The sequence below is a fragment of the Melanerpes formicivorus genome, unplaced genomic scaffold (genome assembly GCF_026170545.1).
Source record: "Melanerpes formicivorus ecotype bairdi unplaced genomic scaffold, bMelFor1.0.p_v2 SCAF_6, whole genome shotgun sequence".
NCBI classification, from domain to species: Eukaryota; Metazoa; Chordata; class Aves; order Piciformes; family Picidae; genus Melanerpes; species Melanerpes formicivorus.
In genome coordinates, this window is record NW_027142358.1 from 10,406,275 (window position 1) to 10,430,999 (window position 24,725).

The 24,725-nt window shown below is 36.9% G+C and overlaps 1 protein-coding gene across 8 annotated transcripts in view; it reads right to left on the minus strand.

The window, feature by feature from the left end:
* Window positions 1-24,725, minus strand: part of CPEB3 (cytoplasmic polyadenylation element binding protein 3) — an 87,922-nt gene that overhangs the window by 18,354 nt on the left and 44,843 nt on the right. For 5 of the 8 annotated variants that reach the window (XM_068139643.1, XM_068139644.1, XM_068139640.1 and 2 more), the window contains exons 5-7: window positions 14,647-14,670; window positions 9,929-10,096; window positions 7,971-8,060 (exon numbers count right to left, since the gene is read on the minus strand). In XM_068139643.1, coding sequence (XP_067995744.1) covers window positions 7,971-8,060; window positions 9,929-10,096; window positions 14,647-14,670 — 282 coding nt within the window. The remainder of the gene's footprint in view (window positions 1-7,970; window positions 8,061-9,928; window positions 10,097-14,646; window positions 14,671-24,725) is intronic. The other 3 variants (XM_068139646.1, XM_068139645.1, XM_068139641.1) reach the window with 1 other exon arrangement.

Here is a 24,725-nt window from a genome sequence, read left to right on the forward strand (position 1 = left end):
TCAGTGCATGAAACAGACTCCAATCAGCTGCTCTTTGGATTTTGGAAGCAGCAATCCCCTTGAGACAAGCCTCAAATAACAACTTTGACTTAAATCAATGTACTCTAATAAAACAGATAGCTGGTGTAAAGTATAAGAAATCCCATTGCAATCTTAATCCTTCCAAGCCACAAGCAAGAGAAAATAGCCTGCATCTTTGGTATATGACCAACAGAAAAGCATATAGATCATTTATAGGAAGAGTGTTCTAGAAAGATAATATTATGCAACTGCAGCATATGACCTTTAATTTTCCCTAAAAAGTCAGAAGACTTATAAAAAAACCCTCTATCAGTAGGTGCAGATGTGAGGCGCATGAACTTCAAAACTGGCTTTGCTGGAAGCAATGGACGTGGCTTGAGCATCTCTCCTTATGTAACCTAGCCCACCAGGGAGAGCAAAACTAAAAGGCATTGGATACAACTGAAAAGTGATACATAAACTCCAGACCATGATGTGGGTGCCCCAATTATGCCTCCTTTAACTGCTACCAACAAATCTCTTAGGTCTTTTAGAAGCCTGATTGTTTGTTTTGTTTTTTTTTTTTCCTGTGGGAAATTCAAGGCCTTTGGATGAGACAACCCATCTTCTTCCAGTAATCACAGAGCCCAACAGAAGAAGTATAGAATATAAAGCAGTTTTGAATACAGCAAAATGATCTCTCAGACTGACTTCTGTGTGGTAAAAAAAAAAAAAAAAAAAAAAAAAAGGAGAAAGCTATTTTGCTTCTCCCAAAACCTTCTGAAGAGCTTCTGAACAGTCATGACTACAAAACTCTTCTATCAATTTATTACTGACATGGTAAATTTAAGTTACGTGGTTCATTGCACTCAACACCTTGATTATACAAAACACTTTCCCATAGGTTCAGATATGAAAGAGACTGGTGGAGAGATGCACAGCAAGCCTGAAATTGTAATGATGGACTGTGTGATGTTTTAATTTCTTTTTTTCTGGAAGCTCTGGGAACTAGAACATCAGTGAAGAAGACTAGAAACCTAAGTTGTTTCTCTAGAAAATTAGAAGTGCAGTCATAAGAAACTGGAGACTTGTATTCATTTTCAGATACCAAAGTTCTTGGAGGAAGGAGGAAAAAAGAAAGGAAAAAAAACCCAGACCAAACCTACACATAAACAAGAGTCCTGTAGACCAAACCCAAACATAAATGAGGGATAAGCCTATTGATAGGGCAGAGATCTGAATTTGGACAACAGCTTTATTCTGTATTACAAGCAAAAAAATTGATTTGGTCCCATTACATAAGGTCTCACAAAAAGACCACCTCACTTGGGAGGATGTCTTACAGAGTGTTATCAAGCATGTGGTTTTGCAAGATCTGTTCTTACAGAATAATAATTCAGAACTACTATCAGTAATTGCAGCCCAACATCTGCCTCTTTGAAGCCCACCCCCACACCTCAAAAATAGCCCTGAAAAGAAGCTGATCCAGTAATTGTGGACTTGATTGTAAGAAGCTTTCTGACACTATATAAGAATAAAGAAGAGGGTAGGCAGAAAGGGAGAAATTGGGGAACGTGGTTTACATTAGCAAGGAAGATAGAAGCTGCTGGGGTTGGATTTACTCTGCTTGATGACTTTGTACTAGAACCCAGAACCCCACATTTCATGCTTGAATTCTATATACCACCCATCCTTTCTAATATTGTAGTCCTGGCTCTCAAAATAAGATTTTCAGTAATAGCCTAGACTACCTTAGGAATATTTATCTACAATCAGTATATTCTTCTCATAATAAGATTGCTCAAAAATTTACTTATCTGGTTCCTCTAGTCATAGGCAACTAGAAAGACCATTATGGCCACATCCTATGGAGAACAATGAATTCTGAGCCCTTTCTGAAGAGACCTGGTCATTCCCTAGTTGCCATTTGAAAAAGGCTCAACAAATGCTCACTAAAGAAAATAATCCTGGTTTCTTCAGGCATAAAAAAAAAAATAGTAACTGAAAATAACAATCTACAGCAACCTAGCAATTCTGAAAGAAAAAAAACATTTGTTGAAAGCATGAAAGCTGAGAGAGAACAGTCCCGCAATGCTACCTCAGAAACAGATGTGCCTAGCCTTGATTGTTCAAAAATATTTTTGAGCAATCAGATTCTTGTTTACCCCTAGAAAAAGAAATTGAAAATGGCAGGGACAGAGATTCTCTTATATGAAGCAAGCTCCTTGAATGCTCTTTGAGTCTGCTGTGCCAGTTATCAAGGAGAGATTTTGAAATCAATCACTATCAATAATGTACCTATAATGCCAACCATCACAATTAATACTACCAAGAATACTGAAACATTGAGGACAAGACAGGAAATAGTTTGAAGAGCTTTACAAAGGAAGACTTGTATTAAAAAAGAAAAAAAAAAAGGTAATTGAAATCCTAAAAAGAGAATTCTACACAAAAAGAACTTGGAGTTACACAGGTACCGAAAAGCAGATTCATACATATTGCATTTTGTTGCCACACATTTTGAGAATTGCATTGACACAGGATTCTACTGTGGGAAGACACAGGGACTACAATTTTTTTTATATATATATATATATATATATATATATTCTCAGATGTCAATGGGTAGAAGACTGATATTGTGCACCTGTGTGTTGGAACATACATCAACAAAGTATTAAAAAGATCTTGCATCACCATTTGCCATACAGTGTATTTCTAGATAAGGAACCTCAGTTTCCATTCTAGCAAAAATAATGATAGCTGGCTTCAGTTTTTAAAATACAAAAACTCACTAGACATTTTATGCAGGACATTAGTACTATGGTATTAAAAGCAGTAAGGCAATGCAATCAGTTTCAGTACATTCGATTGCAGTATTCAGACAAACCAGACACCTTCTTGTGAACATGGCTGATCAAATTAGCATTATGACACTGTACTTCGTCCTTGCAACCCTTCATTTTTGCTCCTCTAGCCAAAGCTACTATTGCCACTGCAATGGCATTAACCATGCAAAATGTCCTCCTCCATGAAATCAAGGTCAGCAGACTAGGAACAACAGTGTTCCCATCTAACATTACCTTAGAGATCATCAAGAAGGCTCATACAGTCTCACCAGCTATTTTAAATTAAAGCACGAGAATTACTTCAATGTGCCACTTTGTGCAACTTTGCATACACTATTTTCTTCATGAGACCTTGTCCAGCTTTAGTGTCCTCTGTGGAGTAACAGGGACAAGTGTGTTTATTTTTCTAAACTAACAGAATTACTAACTGAAGAACAGGGAAAACATGAGAGAATCAGATTGCTGCACCACAGATCTAAATCTGTAAACCCAAGGCTTTTCTCCCATTTCAAACTTGTCCTATCTCCAAGCTCTACCATGCTTCATTTCCTAGCTCAATCTCTTCTTCATCCAAAAGTCAGTTATCACAAAGGACAACAAAAAAAAATCTGCAAAGACTTTTTAAAAAGTTGTTTTAAATCTACCAACAGGGGGGAAAGGGGAAAAAAATAAAAAGGGTTTTGAAACAGCACCATCTGTTTAATAAAAAAAAAAAAACCAAAACAAAAACAACAAGAACAAAAAAACTCAACATAGTTAACAGAAGCATTGCTAAACTCAGCAGGGCAGCAAATAAATAAATAAATAAATAAAATTAATCCTATTTCAACAAAATATTAATTACCTGGGTTTTGCAAGACAGAAATAGACTGTATCATAGGAATGTGTGACTGCATTTGATAATATTCTTACAGCGAATATTTCCTTATTTCTCAGCATCTCCAAAAATCCTTCACCACAAGCCACATTTATTTCCCAAAACTCTCTGCTGAATGCCAAGTAAACACATTACAACCCGGGCATCTGCTTACCCAAGACCAACACATGGCATTTACAGCTTTGCCAGTTACACTGCTAACATATCCGGAGAGATGTCAAAGGAAGTAATCCAAAGAATTTTCAGGTAACAGGAATGAATTGGCCTTATTCAGAAGCAAAGCATAAAAATCACCTCATGGATGATACCAACATAAAAACACGGTGCTAAGCTTTACAATGGATAGGAGTGGCAAAGAGAAATGTTAAGATAGTAACACAGATGCTTGGAATGCACAATAGGAACCTCTTCTACACATCGTGTTAGCTGCTTCCAGCTTTTCTTGCCCAAGTGCATTGTATACACTTCCAGTGAAAAACAGCTGGGTGCCACTGGTCCTGCTTTTCTCATCAACCTAAATATAGAACTCACTGGCAGCCACTGCATCCTGTAAGGGCTGTTTGATCTGTCAGATAATTTTGGTTATTACAGTAACAAAAACTCAACCACTGACCAAGCCAGATGGCTTTCTAAAACACATGCTCACAGTGATTTCAGGCAAGATTTACTAAGGGTAATAAAACCCTAGAAAACAAGGGAAAACAAGAAAACCTAGATAATATAGGTAGTTCAGATGCACATAAGGAATATGGTGCAAACATATTGCTGTTGATCTGTGATCCTCTGAGGTCCAAAATACTAATGTTGGTACTGCTCTGAGATAAGCCTTGTGTAACTTACCATGATGGAGGCTGCAGTTCAGTGTATTTCACACACCACCATTTATGTCCATCAGGTCCAGCACTAAATCTGAGGTAATGTGCCTGTGCAGGACCTGTGATGACACCGTGCTGCTCAGGATGTCTGATTCAGGAAAACCATCTCTGTTTAACCCATAATTCCAGGAACGTTTCTGGCATACTGCTAGTACTGAAAACAGTTTATATGCCACTGCACCTAAGCTAATCAGCCATACCAACTACCAAATTAGCTAATAAGGCTTGCTAGAACTGGCTACACATCTATGGCCTGAATTGCTCACTAAGCTAAGCAGATAAATCCCTCAGGGGGTGGCAGTGGTGGAGGAGGTCGCTAGATCCTAAGCAACATTTTATTTTAATCTTTCAGACTAGCGGGAATTCATATATTGCACCAACATAGCAGATAGTCCACAAATTCAAGATGTTCTACCAATAAGTAGCTACTGGAAGTCTGTATTAATGAACTCAGGACTGCGAGGGATGGCATCACCTGGATATAACTATGAGAAGTGAAAACTGTGATGTAAAACATCTCCAGTGTAAAACATATGACTATGCTGACCATTGGCATTGACTCCTGATGCTATCTACTCCAAACCTGAAACTAAACAGTTATCAAAACAAACAAACAAAATGTATTGAGCTTTGTTAGAAGTTCAGACAGTGGCTACTGGTCTGACCCTACAGACATGAAAGAATAATGAAAAAGGCTATCCATCAAAAGGACAATAAAGTCAGCCTGGAGGTGGTGGCATACCTTCAAAAAGAGTAGGGTTCAATTTCACTGTTAATGGGGTATATACAAGTAGGTAGGAGAAGCCTTGTAGATCAGTCTTTATTCATGTGTGAAGAAAGATTAGCCTACACACAGAATCATAGAATCAATAAGGTTGGAAAAGACCTCAAAGATCATCAAGTCCAACCTGTCACCCAAGATCTCATGACTACTAAACCATGGTCCCAAGTGCCACGTCCAATCCCCTCTTGATCCCCACTGCATTCCAGCAATCCCTTTTTTCTTGTTTTCCTTTGAGATTGCTAGCATAAACCCCCCAATTAATTCTTTAGTTGTTTGTGCTGGGGGTTTTTTTTAACATATTTGCTATCTGAAAGACTCATATTCAAAATCAGAGAATTTACAGACTAGCAATGCACCATGGAAGAAAAGAGATCTTGAAAAATGAAGGGAGAACACATTTGAAATTTGACAGCTGAGCAAGTCTTGTCACTGAATGTTGCACTAAGCATAATTTCAAATCACTCTTTTCATTTAATTGTATTCTTTAAAGAAAAGCCTGGTAATGCATCAAAACAGCTTCAAATGAGAAAAAAAGTTTTCAAAAAAAGAAGATAATTTTTGTTCTAAAGGAACTTCTAGTGAAAAACAGCAGTGGAAGACATCTTATTGTGGTACTTCCATCAATGACTCCATAAAAACTTTGGAAAAGAAGTATTCTTTATGAATAGACTAAAAGATGCTAAAAAAAAGTAATCTAATGCAGATTCAGACTTCACATTCTCACTCCCAGTAGTAACATTCTGTCTTCTACGCAGATGCTGCCTACATGGGATCATGGTGGATCACATACATTTGACCTACCGAGCTCACCATGACTGTAAGTGAATCTCAGAGACAGCAATGCAGGACATACAGTGCTGCAGCCTTGATTGATAACTAAGAAGTCAGATATAAATAAATGTGGAACAGTTGGGATTGACTCTTGTGCAGCACTTTCAGACAGACGTTCAGGGCAACTGTCAGGGGCTTTGAAAGCTGTTTCCTATATTAGAACCATGACAAAAATAGAAGTGAGGCTGCATTCCCTTGTCTTCTGCTAAAATAGATCTTACTCAAAAACAGTTTTACAAGTTCGGCGATGCATGACTAGTCCACTGTCGGATACAGAATAAAATGATAATTGGAAGTCCCATGCTGATTCACCATGAATAGTTGCTTATTGAATTAATAAGAAAGGAAAGAAAATAATCATAAAAATAAGTGGAGAGCACTAGGAGACAGTAGGAACAAGGAGGATCTGGTTTTACTACTTTTTTGGGTATTTTTAAAAACATAAGTGTTTAAAAACGTAAGCGAAGGTACAGATCAGAATTCACTAGCTAGGTGGACCCTAAAGACCTTTAAAAAAGGAAATTATAAAAAAGGAAATTATATATATTGCCATCTGTCCTTTGGAATATATGGGGGTTTCTTGAGGTTTGAGGTGTTTTGTTGCTGGTTTAGGGGCTTTGGTTTGGTTTTACATTCCAGAACAGATGCTGTGTTATAACTACTGACAGCAAGGCTGAGTTGTGAGAATGAAACAGGAAAGGAGGAGCATGCATAGGGCTTTTGTTCTGTTTTTAAGTGCCTCAAATACTTTTTAGAGGCCAAGCATTTGTCACAGAGCTATCCTGCCTCCAGCATGTAAGCTTCCTGATAAATGAGGCTGGCTTTTATTTGTGGTGTTTTTTGCAGTCCAGATATGCCTATCAAAATAGTGTAGGATTAGGTAGTTCACCGACTGAAGAGTCCATTGTTCTGCCAAAATAATCAGTGGCCTTAATGAGCAATTAAAAGCTTTCAGGGTCTGTGAGAACAGAAAATCTTAACAGACAGATCAGAAATTCTATGTAAATTCATGCAACTGTTTCAGTTCCAAACTACATGCAAGAGGCACATATGACTAAGAATAGAATGCATATAGTATAAAGCAAAAAACACGGGAGGGACTAAGATATAGTAAAAGCATTTGATTTAGCCAAGCAACTCTCCCAAACAGATTTCCCATAAACTGTTCTTTCTCAACCAAGACAGGTCAGCACAATATTTTTTTGACAGATACGAAATTGCCCCACTTGCAGGCACTCTATACCACCCTGAACTAAACGAGCTCCAACCTAGAAACTCTATGAATGTGCTGCCTGACGCCAGTCAGCCCTCTCTGCAATTCAGTACCTGGTGAGCCCTGACACAGACCTTGCAGCTCTGAGCTGTGGTTCACAGCTTCTTGAGTCAGAAGACACATAAAGCTGACTCACGCTTCTCTACAAATACTGCGTACACCAGCGACTTCCTGCTCGTACTCCTATAGTTTCTACAACGTGCAAAGTGAAACAGAATTGGCAGTAGGAAATTTCTTCCACTTGCATTCTGAAGTAAATCTGGTACGCATTAGCACATGAATCAGGGACTCCAGCCTTGCTGAAGAAGTGCACGCACAGGACCATATTTCAGTTACTGAATCCTGGGTTTTTTTGCATCATGGCAACTGATGACAATATGCTTGTTGAAAGAGCAAATTCATCTTTTAACAGACTGCCACACTGCAGATGTAGTTTCCTTTTATTGGAACAGCCTGTATAAATGTTTTTTAAACTAATTACCTTTAGGTGGAAAATATGACTTGCTTTCAGCTTTGTGAGGCCAGTCCACCACCAGAGGTCCAAACCTACGAAAGCTGGCAGTGATCTCATCTACAAAAAAACAAATGAGGCACCTTAGAGAGAATCTGAAGACTGACAGTGGCAAGGTAAAAATTCTTACTTTAAAAAAAACAAACCCAACAGACTATTTTCTCCATCTATTAAGAACAGTGAAAACTGCAATAATGTACACAGAGGATGCCTAAATATTCTTTCACCTCTATGCCATACGTGGTTGCTTAAAAGAAAAAAAAAAAATTACATTCCACTAATGCAAATTTGCAGCAGGATTAAACATGATCTATCAGAAGTGAATATGCTTCAGCTGCGGCGTGGTTCTAATTATAGCCACAAAGCCGGGTCAGATGCAGCCACATGGGACTGACGGAGGAGCTACATGACAGCATAGCCACTCCTTGTAGCATGCCCTAAAAAGCAGGCTGCACCAGGTCATGCGACTGTGGGGATTTCACCTTCCTGAGTCCTCTCTGAAAATCTGCCTTGAATTACCAAGTTATTTCTTTGCTTTTTAAGCATCCATTTCAAAACTCTGTGGAACACACATCTCAAATTATTTTAGAGGACAGTTTCAGTTTGCATGCAAATGCTTCAGAAAAAGGTCTTTCAAATTATTCTTTAACATTCCCCTCCCTCCCCCCCCCCCCCCCCCCCCCATTTATTTATGTATTTTAAAGAAAGAATTACTTTAAAATTGTGTCTAATATGGTGCTAGATAGATTAGAGCAACAATCCATCAGGCGAAAAGTTTGAAGATAAAGGCAGTGAGTTTCCATTTTTTTGATTGTTGTTTGAGATATGCTCAGTTTATCTGACCCCATGAGCTGCACATTAGGTATTTCAGGCAACTAGAGCCACAAAACGCATACTGAATAACTCAGGAGCTAAAAGAAGAAAGTGTTAAAGGAGCAGACCTCTCATGGTATCACCACCCAAGTGGCCATGTTACTCCCTTGCAGGATAGGCTAGGCATACATTTTGATTCTAAAGGACCAGCAGTGTTCACTGTTGTAGTTGTTGCCTTCTTGCAACTGAGGATTCAGATTACTCAGCTTTTCCTGTATCAACAGTCCTGCCGCTCATGATGTGACATGGAAACTTCATTTGAGCTGTCTGTAAACCATACATTGGGAATTCATACTATTTCCTTTTTAAAGTTGGACATGGTGTAGGCTTCAACTTAATAGCTCAGATTCAGAGACCCCTCTCTTCTCATGATAAGGTACTGTCAAATTCCTTATGTATGCCAATTGAAGTTAGATAGTGCTGGGTTCCAGCTATAATATGAAAAATACATCCAAAACTGTCACAAATTTTGTTTGGGAATCAGGTTGTGTTGGGAGTACACACAAGGAGAACAGATACTGACTAAGACTGAGAAAGAACATTATCTTCCCTACTAAGCTGGTTATTATTTTGCAACCATATCAATTTCTTTAAATTTGTCAACTGAACAATGCCTATATGCTGGATACAAGAGATGATTAATTAAAGTCTGGTTTATCTTGGTAAGGACTATGTTAGCTGAGTCCTTAAAGTCAACCCCATCTTTTAAAAAGAACAAAGGAGAACTACAGAGGAATGACAGTACCCAGTAAGTTCCCTTATTCAGATTTCCCACTTTACATACGTGGGAACACATGCTGCTATTGCAGATTGGAAGACCTGCTATGCAGGCATTTCTGTCTCCATCTCTTCTGATCTACAGTACAAAAGAATGTCAAGTAAATTCTCAGGTGCTGCAAGGGGTGGTGGTATTTGCTCATTTTAAATAGTGCCACAAGCACCGCAAGTGACATATCTGGGAAAACACATCTGTTTTTATGAAAATCTGACCTTTTAAAAGTAATTATATGAAAGCCAATTGCCCACATCTCACCAATGTAGCTTATTCACAGTACCTTCATCAATGTCTGGAGGAAGACCTCCAACAAACACCTTTCTAGAATAGCGTTCCACTCTTTCACCATTCTGACAGCGTGTTGGAGAGCTGAGACCCGATGATAAAGACTGATCACCGTGACTGTCGTCTAGGAAGCCATCTTCAAAAGGAAAGAGTGAAGACCGACCTGTAACAGATTTTGTAGTATCTATAGTTAACACTATTTCCTCAAGAACTACATATTTCAGTAAAAACTCCAGTATATTTTCTTTTTACTGCTTTACTTTATCAGAATTTGCATTAAAGGACCTAGCTAAGTGATGCAGTTATCCAAATTATGTTCATTAATATTGCTTCTATTTTTCCAAGCTTATATTATTATTACAAGATAATAAGCCTAACTTAACTTTAAAAGAAACCCTTGCAAATGGCTAGCAATGACAAACGAATTATCTGGTGAAATTGTGTCATAGATATAAGCAGCGATTTCAGATAGTTTCTTAGAGATTTAAAGCTTCTATAACAGATCTTGATGGAATGATCTTAAAGAGCAGATCCCTCAAATCATTGCATTGCAGAGCAAAACAGCCTCTTTCAGAGTGCTTTACAGGATCCTAGCCACAAGGACTCCATGACTTCCTCCTTGAGTGAACTAAGGCTCAACCCAAGGAAGGGGGCAAATAGCAAAATAGACATAGAAAAGTTTTGTATCGTGGCATGTAGGTGAAACAAGAAGCTTAGCTAACAAGAACAAAAAAATATTTCAAATCCTATTAAATAAATGACAAAAGTTTTTAGCTAGGACAGCCTCAAGCTGTTACACAGTGCTAAAACACCCTTTCAGTAATGAATTAGCAGAAACCAACATAAACAGCTGCTGCTTGGTCTGATAAAGCTAAAGAATTTATTTGTTATTTAACTTGTTGCTATTGCTACCCAATTATACATACATTATCTTTAAAACAGATTTATTATCCCAGAAGATAAAAACATCTTCAAACTCTGCATGTAAGCAACACTGGAAAACATACCAACTTTTAGAATTTAATAATTCCTTATGCCCAAGTCAAAAAATAAATCCTGAAATGCAGACAGAGGTGTAACAAGGAACCCCATCTCAACTCTGAAAAGGCTAATTGTTCCCTTATATCATGGAGGATTGCTCCTAGGGATGGAATCAATAATTAATTGATACAAACAATTTATAAAGAAGGTAATTACAAATATAAATAGCAGGGCACATAATTAAATTCAAAGGTAATGGATTACATGTAACTGATTTCCAGCAAGACTTAAGGAAGAATTAATACAACCTGGTATTAACAGCACAGAAAAGTACAGGAAATAAGAACAGGAGGAAAATCAAGGCATGCAGAGGAACACCAGTCAGATAAACATATACACTGAAAATACCAGTAATAGAGTCTCTAGTAGTAAAAGACAGGTTAGAAAGAGAAGAAATCCTGTGTATGGAACATGAGCTCACAAACAGAAAACCAGGAAAGTGCTCCGACTGACTCAGAACAGTGCTGATTTTCAAGCACTAGAAAAGTCTTGATGAAAAAGAATAGATATGAAAATCCACTGAACCAAAAATCCTTTTGTGCTTTTAAGAACCAACAGAAAATGAGTCAGCTATGCAACTCTTTCAAGTCAAGTAAAACTGCTTGTCAGAAATGGTGGATTTAGAGCACAAACCAGAGAAGAGTATTGATGAGTATTCCATTACAGATACGCATTCTTGTCTGTTCATTAAACGTGCTTTTCAGCATAAAAGAGACCACATGGATGACAGAAACAATAATTAGGAAAGCTAAAACTGTGCAAAAATAACAATTCAGTAAACCCACTGAAAAATAGGAAATCAAAGTATCCATGAGGGACTGACATTACAAATAAGCTAGAGCATCTTTAAACTCTTACCCTCTCCAACCTACTTGTAAAAAATAAAGCAAGCAACAAACATGAGGCATTAGTGGAAGTTGATGTATCAAATTAATCGATACTAGATCAAGGCATTCAGTTAACACACAGCTGAAGGAGGCTGAATATGTGCTGAATTCTGAAGGAAATCATAAAAATGCACATCAGCTTAAAAAGCAAGATACCACCTCCTATGCCAGTGGAAATTCTACAAGGATTATACTCAAGTATATGCAAAAGATGACCTAAAACTCTATAAATAAGTACAGAGGTAAATGTATGAAGGATGCATTTAAAATACTGGGCAGCACACAGACAAGAGAATATGGAACAATGGGTCACATACTCTTCCAGTAAGGGGAAGCTGAAGTGCACTGAACACAATCAGTAGTACACGACAAGGCTGAAAGCAAGCCAAACTGGAAAATTTTTACACAGTTTTTAAGGTGCTGAAAAGTTTATTTGGGTTCAGAAAAGGGAATGAGCAAGAACAGGAGAAAAATCCATTCTGAAGCAGTAACTATTGCAGCATCACTTCTAGAAACCCTCCAGAGGCAAAACTCTGGGAGTGTGCTATGAGAAAGTATCGCTAAATGTTGTAATTTTATACTCCTGTGCCCCTCCTCTGGCATCTCTTGAGCTGTCAGTGCAGAACAACAGATTTTGGGCTGATTTCCCATAGCTGTGCTTACACATGTACCTGAAAAAACTGGTTGTGAAAGTTAAAATCAAAGGACCTAAGGGAACATGACTCAACACCTCTTATGTGTGATACAAAGAAACATTTGCCCCTTTACTCAACAGAAGTGGAAGATCAAGTAGAGAACTGATAGATTATGGCAAACCCTAAAAAAAAGAAAAAAATCTCAAAAACCCCCACCCTCTTCTCACTCAAGATGATTAGCCACAGTGACAAACACTTAAGATATAAGATACAATATAATAATAAAAATGAAATGTGTCCCTGCACAGATTCAACTCTGGGTACTCTGCATATTACCACAATGCAAATGGCAAAAACTGTTAATAGAGAGGGATGTGAGAGAACATTTAGTAAACACCAGAGACTACTGTAGAATTTCATGCTTCTTAAGGTTACAAAAGCTCAAAACAACATTATAAAATTTAAGGTAATGAAAAAGCATGAATGTTACAGACTTTAATACACTATGAATAAGCAAGTCACAAAATCCCTAACATTAACGACAAGACGCTCACACACACAAATCTGCTTGCTGCTACAGAAAAGCCTGAATTTCACACAGGAAACAATTGCTATGGACTGAATCATGCCTGCTGGTAGAGAAAAAATAAAATAAAATCTGAAAGTCCAGCACATTCAGAACTTGTTTGCCCTGTTTTGTCATCACTACAATTTGCATGAAACAGCCTGCACTGTATTCATCGTGATAACTGTCACATTACTATATTTTACTTCTACAAGTAAACATGAATTGAAAGAAGTTAATAGTGCCCAACTGATTCCAACATCCTTCACTACTTTGGTGCCATTTGATCAACCTTGAAATACTTGCCACAGTCTTAAAACGAAATTAAATGTTGTTCAAATGCACATAGAGGATACCCTTTGCACACTTTCCAATTTCTTTCTGTACCATAATGGCACTGGAAAAGTGTAAGCATTATAATGTTTTCAATGTCTGTTAAAAACAGCCTATTCTCTGGAAGCAGAAAAAAAAATAGGAAGGTAAGTTTGCAGGGAAAACTTAGAATATTTTAATTGTGGTTTAGCTGTTAAACAAACACTAAAGTCAGTCAACTTTGAGGAAAATCAGCTCAAATTCTATAATATTGTTATAGATGACTCCAGGTAAAAGTTTCTGGTCATCTATAACAAATATTAACTGTGTTATTATGGCCTACTACCTCAATGCAGACATAAGTGCAAACTGAAAGTGACTTATACTCTATCAGCTTGCTTGTATGTCTAGGTTTGCCTCCAAGCTTCTTAACAAAGATGAGGCACACTCTGCATTTTCAAAAGGAAGCAATGTCACATGCAGACCTGTCACAGAACATACATGAAAAAGGAGATAAAATGAAATTTAATGCCAAAGTACCCCAAGCAGATGGCACTACCCAACTCCGACTGTTAAAAACTGCAGTCTTCAATGTTATTTTCTCAAAATAAAACAATAAGCTACAACACTTTAGATAACTGTAAGCCACATCAGTAGCTTTCTTGGTAGTCAGGGAGGTTGCTATTATCAGTGTTTATTAACCTCCCAGAACAAACTTACATGCAGCAGTATAAATCTGCAAAGTGTTTTCAGTATGCTTTTATTTTTTTTAAGGGTTGCCTATGATGAAACAAAGTTAAATGTGCTCAAATGTTGTGTCTATTTTCATTATTATCAATATTCACTGTTTAGGACAGCTATTAGTATTCACAATATTCTACTCAAGGCAATCCAATGTCATACTCATTGTAATATTTAATGGAAGATGTTTCATCTAAGAAAGGAAAAAAAGCAAAAAGCTTTTTCTTTGTTTGTTTTTTAAATTCTATGCAATTAAAGTCATAAATGTGTCATGAAAGAGAATTTTCATTCAGTCATCCTCCAGTTTGCTAGCATTAGGGATACACTTGAAATCACCAGCTCAAGATCATCCTTGTTTTCAGCTGCAATTAAATGGGACATGTTTTGCAAATGAAGAATATGGGATTGATTAATATGAAGCAATTGACCAACCAAATGTTGTTAAAATAGGTGACATCATCTTATCATAAAAGAAGTAAGTATTTATTTCTCCTACTATTCAGCAAACAAAACATTTAGTAAATACTTTTACCTCTTCTCCGCCCATAGCTCCTGGCTGCATGTAAACACAGAAGAAAATTGTCGGTACAGCTGTCATTGAGCTCCAAAAGCAAAGAAAATGTAGCTTCTACCTCTTCTCTTTTTCCCCTCCCACCATAAAGAAGGAAGAAACATTCAAAAAGTGTAAGATAAAATTCAAACAACCCAAGATAAGAGAAAAAGTTTGATCATGACACAGCCTGGGAGGAGGGGAGGGGGGAGAGGAAAGGGGAAAAAAAAACCTGGGGCGGGGGGAAGGAACATACCACTAGAGCAAGTTTTTCCACATAAGTTAAAAAATCAGGCATATAAGACTTACAGTACCATCAAATAATGGTTATGGTTTTAGAGGAAAGAAACATCATAAACATCATCAACAGTAATCCTAATGAAAACAATTGATCAGTTGTGGAGACCATGCTTTCTGATTATGTTTTAATTTAAATAATTAGCTGTCTGTAAATGCTAAAATCCTACTTAAAAAAATATCAAACCAAACCAAGCAAACCCAACCAAAGTCCACAAACAAACTCAGTAGCAAGTATGTTCAGATGAATAAAAACAGGTTGACAAAATATCTTTCTAACTCCCAGAATTAATAGAGCATTTCAAGGAGACACGTATCAATGGCAAGATCCACAATGTTGTACACGTGCTGAAGTGTATTTTGTGATATAATAGGAAATGCAAAAAGAAGCATTTTTTTGAGATGAAATTTTAGAATACCAGAAATTCATCTGGAAAACAGTGTCTTCTACACAGGGACTTCGATCTGTCACAAAAGATACCTGTGGTCTTCCAAGGTAATCAGATGTGGAAAGTTAGACATCAGCTAGTTTTTGAACAGAAAGTGACCTTGAGCAATAGGTAGTTGAGCCCTGTTTTGTTTCTTTCCAGCTTCACTGCAATCCTATTTATATTCCACCTCCTTCCCAACCCCATTTCTTCTTTGCAGAACTAACACAATGTCTTCCAGATCTACTCTACACACTCAGGTTTTAAGCGCGATTCCTTCAGTTCTCCCCTACAATCCCCCTTAGCACACAATCTAATTCCCACTCCCTCCTCTTCTATCCCATGTCCTCTACTATAAAACCTTCCATTCATCCTTTTTTTCCCCTATTTCTATCTTCAAATACACATCCTGAGGTGTTCCACCATACCTTCTGCAACCTATTTCAGTAGGTAGCTACTTTATTTGGCCTGCAATTACACATGACAGATAAGTTGTGGATAGTTAAGAGCTACTCATCTGCTGACTGGTCCCCTGGCTGTCACCTGAGTGGACCCAGGGGCTACCCAGATCAAGACTGAACCTCCTGCACAGGCACTACTGACCTCTCTTCTACCCAAGTAGCTTCCTCTTCAAAGCCCTGAAGAAACACAGTATCAGAAACCACATATCTATGCCTTTTATCTCCGCCATTCACAAGGCAACAAAAGATCAACCACATGAGTACTTCATTAGGAGGATTAAAATATTTCAAGGACTATGATGAAAGCTGCTTCAAAATTTGTTAAACATACAGACAGTAAAAGCTGTTTGTGTGGGCAACTATTCAGCCACACTGAGGCCATTGGTAAAGTCTGAAACAAACTATGCTACTTGCATAGGAAAGCAACAGGGAGAATTACTAATAGAGTTGTCTTTGCAGCAAGAACAAAATTAATCCTCCTTCTTTCCAGTTACTGCTAAAGTATATTTCTTTACTATGACAGCAAAGAGTCTCTGCCTGAGCTCATGTCCTTGTTTTGACAAATGCCTACATACCAAAAAATCAGCATGTAGCAAGGTATAGCTGTGAACACATTTTGAGGGTACTTTATTCAAAAGAGGTTTCTCAAACAGAATACTGCCAATCCAAAAATCAAATATAGAAGCACTACTTCGGTATGAAATGGTAAAGACTTCTGCATTTCTTTTTACTTTAGATACTTAACAATAACATTTAGGCTCTGAACAATGTAACTTTACATGATAGCAGAAATCTACCACAGACTTCTACAAATTCCTGAATATTACTTTTATGTTATGTATGCACTCACATACATAATCTCTATGTCCTTAGAAATTTTTACCAAAGGTGTATTTACAATTGCCTATAAATTCTAGGGGGGAAATAGTGCAATTCACTTAAAGAGGAAAACAGTCTAATCACCACTTGATTATTTAAAAACATTTCATCATATTTAACAAAGATGAAGTCTCACTATTGTTAATTGCCTCTTTTTTTTTTTTTTTTTTTTTTTACTATATACACACAATTTGATGATTAACTCAACTTTATCAAGTATTTACTTCATAATGCCACTTTTTCCAACAAGTTGACAGTCATTCTGCATGGCAACTTCGGACTGTCAACACATTTTATTATGTTGCTTACACAGGATGCCAAACAAGAACGTGTCATTTGACACAGGTTACTTAAAAATATCTATCTTGCTCCTAAATCAGAGCACAACAGATTTACTAGAAGGAATGGTTCATGAAGTGAAGAATTTTGTGATGCCTCTAGTTTGAGTAAATACTTTAGAAACTAATTTAGAATTTATTCTTGAATTAAAACATTTCGAAGCTAATAAGGAAATCATTGCACTATTACAAAGAATGAAATTAGCAGTGTTATATATATGAGGCTACTTTCTCTCTTGAGCAATTCCAACAGAAGACAAAAGAGACGAGACTGGGAGCTTCCAAAATGGTACCGCCCACATACTGTTTTTGTTGCCACATGTGAATGCTACTTTGCACAGAAAGGTTTCAAAATACAATACAGAAGGGATTCTTTCCTAGATACCTTGTAGAACATTGATGAAACCAGCTAGTTTAAGCCATTAGCGCATTTTCCCATGTAAAATGTGAAACTGTTGCAAGCAGGCACTCAGCAGTTGTGCAACTCTCAAAAGGATCACCGCTGTGTTAGTGTTTCTCCATTCCTTCACCAGCTTTCTTTAACTGACAGGTAGAAAGTTACACAACCACTATGTCCCAGATTGCATGTACTCAAACACGAAGGAACGACACATTCTTTTTAACCTCCCGGTAACTCTCCTGAAACTATTGAAAACTCACCTCATCCCAGAAGCTGAATATAGTTTTACAAAAGTGAAATTGTATGTTGAAGAACAGAATTCTAAGCTTTTAATAAACTCCCCAAACTTCAAATCTTGCAATGCGGTTAAGTAAACTCAGTGTGAATGATAGTGGAATTGCCAAAAGCCTGCAGCTAAGATTACCCATTGTTGCAATAAACCCAAACACTCAACTGAAATGTTCAAATTTTAACTAATTCTCAAAGAGAGTTGTATGAAACTAATGAAAAAGAACTTGAAAAGCTTGCATTTCGCAAGTCAAGGGAGAAAAAGTCCACTAGCAGCAGAACACACTTGCAAAATTTTAAGACGACTCACAAAACTCCTGATATAACCTGGTTTGTGAGGTGAACATAGCTGTATGGCTCACAGAAGCACACATTCATACAAAATAGCCCTTAATGGGTTGGAAGGAAGACATGACTCAGCAACCCCTGTCTTTGGTCCTGGAAAGGCAGAGGACCAGAACATCCACAGTGTGGCTGCTGGCAAGAGCAAAAAGGTTACACATACAAGGGGAGTTGCCCTCTCTTACTTGATGCATGTACTAAAACCCAAGAACCTAATCAAGCAACAGAATGTTGCTTATTGGATATTTGAGAACTAAACCATTCTTCAGCTCACTACTTAAGCTGGGAATAAGTTGTGTTTTGCTGTGTTGTTTGTGTTGGATGGTTCCAACAGAAGAAGAAAAAAAAAATAAAAGAAAAGAAAAAAAAGAGGGAAAAAAAGGGGACATTGTGTAATTTGTGTGCTAAAAGCAAACCACGTAAATAAATACCAGAATTGCACAAACGATTTCTGAGAATCATTACTGGTGAGGCAGGTGTTCTGCAATTCATCTGAAAGAGATGAACCCCAGTGACAACCTACAGGAAAGAAAGAGCTTTGGCTAAAATGTATTATAAACTTACTTTTGATGTAAAAATGTCGACATGGACTACATAGCTCAGCTAGAATGCCTATGAGAGCTCACATGCAATGCCCTGCTGAGTAAGGCCAACGAACCATTCAAACAAGTATTCAAGTTATCAACAGTAACACCAGGAAGAGCATGTTAGACTGGCCATTATCAATGACTTGTTTCTCTTCTATTAAAACAGCATTCAAAATTACTGGATGAAACACATTAAGAGGCACACTCTCAGCTACTTCTAATGCCTGCCTGGAGGCCTTCTGTTTGTTCTTCTAATGCTTTTTTTGAGCCTGATAATACTATCTGCTTCCACAAATTCCTGTGGCAGCAAGTTCCAACTGTAAACCACAGAAGCACTTCTTTTTGTGGGTTTTATAGGGATCTATTGTAAGTTTCACCAATTGCCCCATTAGTTCTAGTTCTATGGTGAACAGCAGTTTTGTATTCCCCTGTAGTTTTTCCAAGGCTCCATCACATTCACCTTCAGCCTTTTTGTGTTCCAGCTTCCTCAATATCTTGGTACAGTCACAATAAATATAGACTATAAGAACAATTATAGGATCCAGAGAAAATTCTAGTAATCAGATATTTTGATAATATAAAATAAGGAAAAACCATAGCTAACAAAGACAAACAAAATCAACAACCTCAAACAAACAAACAAAACCCCACAATCAACCAACACCACCCCCCCCCAAACAACCCAGAACAAACCAAATCAACAGACCAACCAACCTTCCAAAGGAGATGGAGACATTTGAAATGGATAAATGAAATTGAGGTTCATTATCAGCCTTATCAGCTTTAGCCAAGGCTGCATAGATAAAATGTTTTATAACTTTTAAACAGTTATGTGCTGTCAGTGGTTTAAGGCCATGAGAACACTTTTCCACAGAAAACTCTGCATGCTTTAGGTTTCACACTGGTTTACTCTTCTGGTCTCAAATCACACTTGTAACTGAGCTGGCTACGTTCATACAAGGCTTGTAGTATGTGCTGTTTACAATACACTTCAGTTATAAAAACAGAAAATTAAAAACCTGGTGACACATGGGAAAATAAGGTATCAGTGATGACTACACAAACGCTCAACCTAGAAACGTGTCATCTGACATGATTAAATTAAATGATGACACAACACATGAGTACAAGAAAGCATAATAACAACCTAGAGTTCAATATCCCTGTGAAGTTACAAAACACTTGCAAAACCAAAAACCATCTTACATCATCTCCTGGAGACAATAGATATTATTAATGTGAAACAATGAGTATCCACTGTAGCCACTTAATCACTAGTTAAGAGTTCGGTTTTTATGGATTAGGAGCTGTGGGGAAAAGTTCCCCTGGGAAGACAGCTGGCTACACAAGGGAGAAAGTCAGTAGAACAATTAAAAAGCTTGATCAAAACAAAATTGCTTTCTTAAAACATTTTTCCACATGCTGGTATTTATTCAACATGTTACTATCACTACCACCAAGAAAATGTTCTATATAGAAACTTGAGCATTGGTCACCTACATCAAAGAGATCAAAAGTTTTCAGCAGCTTCATTAATAACTTGTGAGGAAGAACTTTTTGGAGATCCTCTCCAAATGCATCAAAGCTTACTTAAAACTCTAATAACTCCAGTCTTACAGACAAGCTGCATGTTCAGTATGTTCATATAAGAGATAATGCCAAATTAATGCCAAATGTATTTTAAATAAGATTCTAAGAGCAACATAAAACTGACAAGCTGTGAAAGACCCTTCTTTACAGATTTCAGCAGGTTATGGACAGGACCAATTTGTGATAGAGCCTGAAAATTGCATGGTGCTCCTTACCGGAACTCTGTATAATGAAGGATTTGAAAACACATTTATTGGAATGGTATTAAATTAGGTTGGACCATTAAAATAATCTCTATTGCTCAGACATATCCCTCAACATTTTTTATTTATTTAAGATGAGATAAAATGTCTAAACCTTAATATTCTAGATGGCAAATAAGAGTGACTTGCAAATTACTGACATCTGATCTCAGCAAGACTTCTTTTCTTTTTATTCCTCCCCCCCATCCCATTACTTTATTACAACATGGGATTGGATCTGCACATTGTATATGGATCAAACAGCATTTGTGAAACCATAAAACATGAACTCAAAAGAGCTAGATCTACATTCCATTTAAATCATAGCTAAAAATGAATCTGATAAAAAACACCACAGACAAACCCACACATAAATGAGTGACACCATTTGTTTGTATTACTGCATGTTACAGAAGAATGAATGAAAGTATTTTGAGACTTTTGAAAACATTCTTCACTGATGGTACTTTTCTTAAAAGCACTTCTTACATTCACTTAAATAGCATTATCTCTATGGAAGGGGGGAAATAAATAAGTAAATAAAATCAGCATTTTCAGATTTGAAGTTTTGGAGCTAGAAGTGCTACAGAAAGTTTATTTGACACTTCTGGGAATCTCCTTGATTTGTAAGGTACCAGAATCTTCCCATTTTAGAAAATGAATTTGTAATCTTGAGGCAGTCAGCAGTTCAGAACAATTCTTGCTTTAGGATATTATGACTTCTCCAATAATTTTCTAAGACCAGAAAAGAAAATACTTCAAAACCTTTTCTCTTGAATAATGGATCTTTGAATCTCTTAAGAATTCTGGACATTTACAAGTGAATTACACTGCACACACCCTGAACTGCTTAAGAACTTGTTTTGCTAAAATGACCCCCTAAAAAATTAGTCATTTAGGAAATCTATTTTTAACTCACTAAAATACAAAGATTGAGAACAAGTATTTCTGTGTGCATAGCATGAAATGCAGATGCAAGAAATGGATGCAACAACAGTCAATTTTTTGTTGACTGATTTGAAACATCTACAGTTCTCTAACCTTCCTCAAATTAGCCATGTGAAAATTTTAAAAATCATAGTAGCAATGCCAGCAAGACAAATCAAAAGTTCTTTTATTGATCACCCTGTCGAGTCCATGCTATTCTGAATGGTCAAGGTTATTAAATGGTCAGAAGAGAGAAAAATAATAATAAAAAGGCACTGAATAAGAGCTAGGTAAGGAATCTCTTTTAAAAAGATGGAGACAGATGAAAGGCAATAGCTGAAGTTGAAGCAGTTTGAGTAACTTAATTTGTGGCAAACAACTTAAATTACACATGTATAAATGTAGTTTAGATTCAACATTTTTACTAAATAAAGTAGGGGTCAAGGTTGACAAGAATGGTTTGCATACAAAGATGAGGACAGTGCTCGATGCAGCACAAATTTACTGCATATAAAGTACTATTTCTTGGGGGGATGGAGAGAAGTCTGGATTTTATCCAGATAAGAGGCAAGCCTATAAATGAATATGACATGACTCAGTACATCATGTACATAAAAGTCAGGGGGGAAATAGGAATTATATTTGAGAGAATAAATACTTCAATTTAGCTCACTAGACTAATTCTTGTGTTGTTTGTCATAGTGTTTGTACTGAGCTTTATGTGCTCAGAAATTTATTTGCTTCCACAGAAAGTTTTCTATACTTGAATCTTTTATTTGTTGAACACTCACCCTACTTTTTCAGGGATAGGATTTGAAATGATCCTTTACTTCAGCATTTGGGATTTGAGGGGTTATTTTTCATGATGAGCAATGCAACAGTACAGCTCATTTAAGAAAATAATGCTCATTCTTCCCATTTTTCCATAGCTAGAAAAGCTGTTCACAAAGAACAAAATTTTTAACCTTTGGTCTTTAAAGAGGTCTTTGACAGAAAACATTAAATGCAAATAATTTGGGGTTGGGGATGAATTATTGCATATCTGAGTGATTCAAAAGGCGGTTCTCAATTTCCGCTAATAGATGGGCTGGATGCAAAGATGGGCACCGCAATAGTATGATGATATTAGCCTCAACAGTCCCTTCTGGTTCCCTTTTCCCTAATGCCAGTGATGCAAGTGTTACAACAACCTCCCTGACAACATACATTTGTGTACAAATACAATTTAATTCTTCAATCAGAAAAATGCAATTGACATGCAAGCTGTCTGCTGTTAAGGTCCACACATTGGACTTTGAATACTTCATCAAACATGTGAACTACACTTGATACTCAAAACTATAGTTTAAACAGCTTAGGTTTTCCTTCCTTATATTGAGTAGCCAAGTATCTGTGCAGGAGAGAAGGCTTATCTATTTTCATTTCTTTTTTTTTTTTTTTTTTAACCTTAAAAAGATAGCTCATGATAAAACTCACATTTCTAACAGCCTGATTGATAGAAACTTCATGCTGTGTCTAAGATACTAAATTTACCTAATCCTGGACTACTCACATCTAGCATCATACATAATGCTTTGGAGCAGCCTGGCAAATCTTGTTCTTAAAATTCTACAGAAACTCAATAGAGAGGATCACATAGATGAAAGGAAAGCACATTGGTGAAGTGATGAGTCTGGAAAAGTGGTAGAAAATAAAACAAACAAGAAAGGGTAAAGGATGACAAAGTTGGATTAAAAGGAAGATAATTTCAGAAATCTACCTTACTGGAAAGACTGATTAAGTGGCATTGCCTTCAGCAACAGCCAAATCAGACCTCAGAAAGTTCAGATGCTAATATAAAGAAATGAAGGGAAGATAAATGAAAAAGCATGTTTTAGCCTCCCCAGCCTTTTTTCCTCCACTTCTAAAGAATTTATTTATTAAACAGGTATAGGAGGGACTGAGATACCAGCTAGCTGGTTTCACAGCCCCCAAGGCATCATCAATACTGTTTGTACAGATGGTTCTGAAAAACTCAACAAGGTTGTGTAAAGTGACAATTCACATACTCTCAGACACTTCAGAATCCTGTTACCTCTTCTTTTCCATACTTCATGTCATTCATTTTCCCCTTGAATTAAATCAACTCTGATCTCTTCACAATTGAAATTAGGTCTAGTTTAGCAAACTTTATTTGCTCACTCAGTGCCTTCTACTCCTTTCTATTATTCCTTATACATTAATAAGCTAGTAACACATTAGCAATCTGAGTTGGCAAAGGACTAATGAGTTCCACAAATTCCTATAGGCAGGTACCAAACTACTAGAAGAGACTGATGTCTCTTAAAATTTAGCCTCAAAATAGTATCACTACAAACCCCAAGTTTTTATTAGGCATTAAACTACCAGCCCAAGATTCTGCAAGACAAGAATTATTCAGTAAACCTTCTATTCAGAGTGGTTCATTTCAAGGTATACTAATTGGCTAGTGCCTATATCTAAACACTACATGTATTTGGAAACAATACTTTAGAACGTAGGAAGAGCCAAGTACCACAGCTTTTAAGGAAACAAAGCAATTTAAAAAACAATAGACGTGGGGGGTGGGGGGTGTGTGTAATAATTTTGTTCCCATTACAATTTCTGTCAACTTACCTAAATAATTAGTCTATATTAATAAAACAAACCCAAAAGGCATACAAAAACATTTTAAAAGATGTCCCAAACCCTTGCCTTGATCTATTTTTCAAAGTATTTTACTCAGAACAAACAGAACTAAATAACACTAATAAAGAGAATTAAAGACAGTCAGATGGAGAGCAAGTAGTACCAGACCTCCCAGATGACACATTTCAGTATGAGACAAGAATGTATACTGGAAGCAGATGAAACATCTGAAGCTCAATAGCAGTGCAAAGTCACTGTATAGAGGAACTTTAATAAAAATAGAATTTCAGCATTTTACAAAGGTGTGGGTGTGTTCCCCCCCCGCCATTTTCCAGTTAAACTACCTTTACCTTTAGTCTAAAATTATACAGAAGTTCATCCAGGATCCCAACAACACAGCTGCATGCTTCCTTAGAAAGATCACATACTCTGGTTTATTCCTCAACTCATTTTTCAGCTTCTATACTTCTTTCCCAGTAAAGTTCATTGTTAGTTTGCTAGAGTTCACAAGAAGCATTAAAGATACCTCACTACCTAGCACATAGGTGACTGTGTATTCATGCTAACCCTTTAGTCCTTTTTGGATAGTTGATTAAAAAGGAGAACATACAGCACAAGAGAACATAGATCATCCCC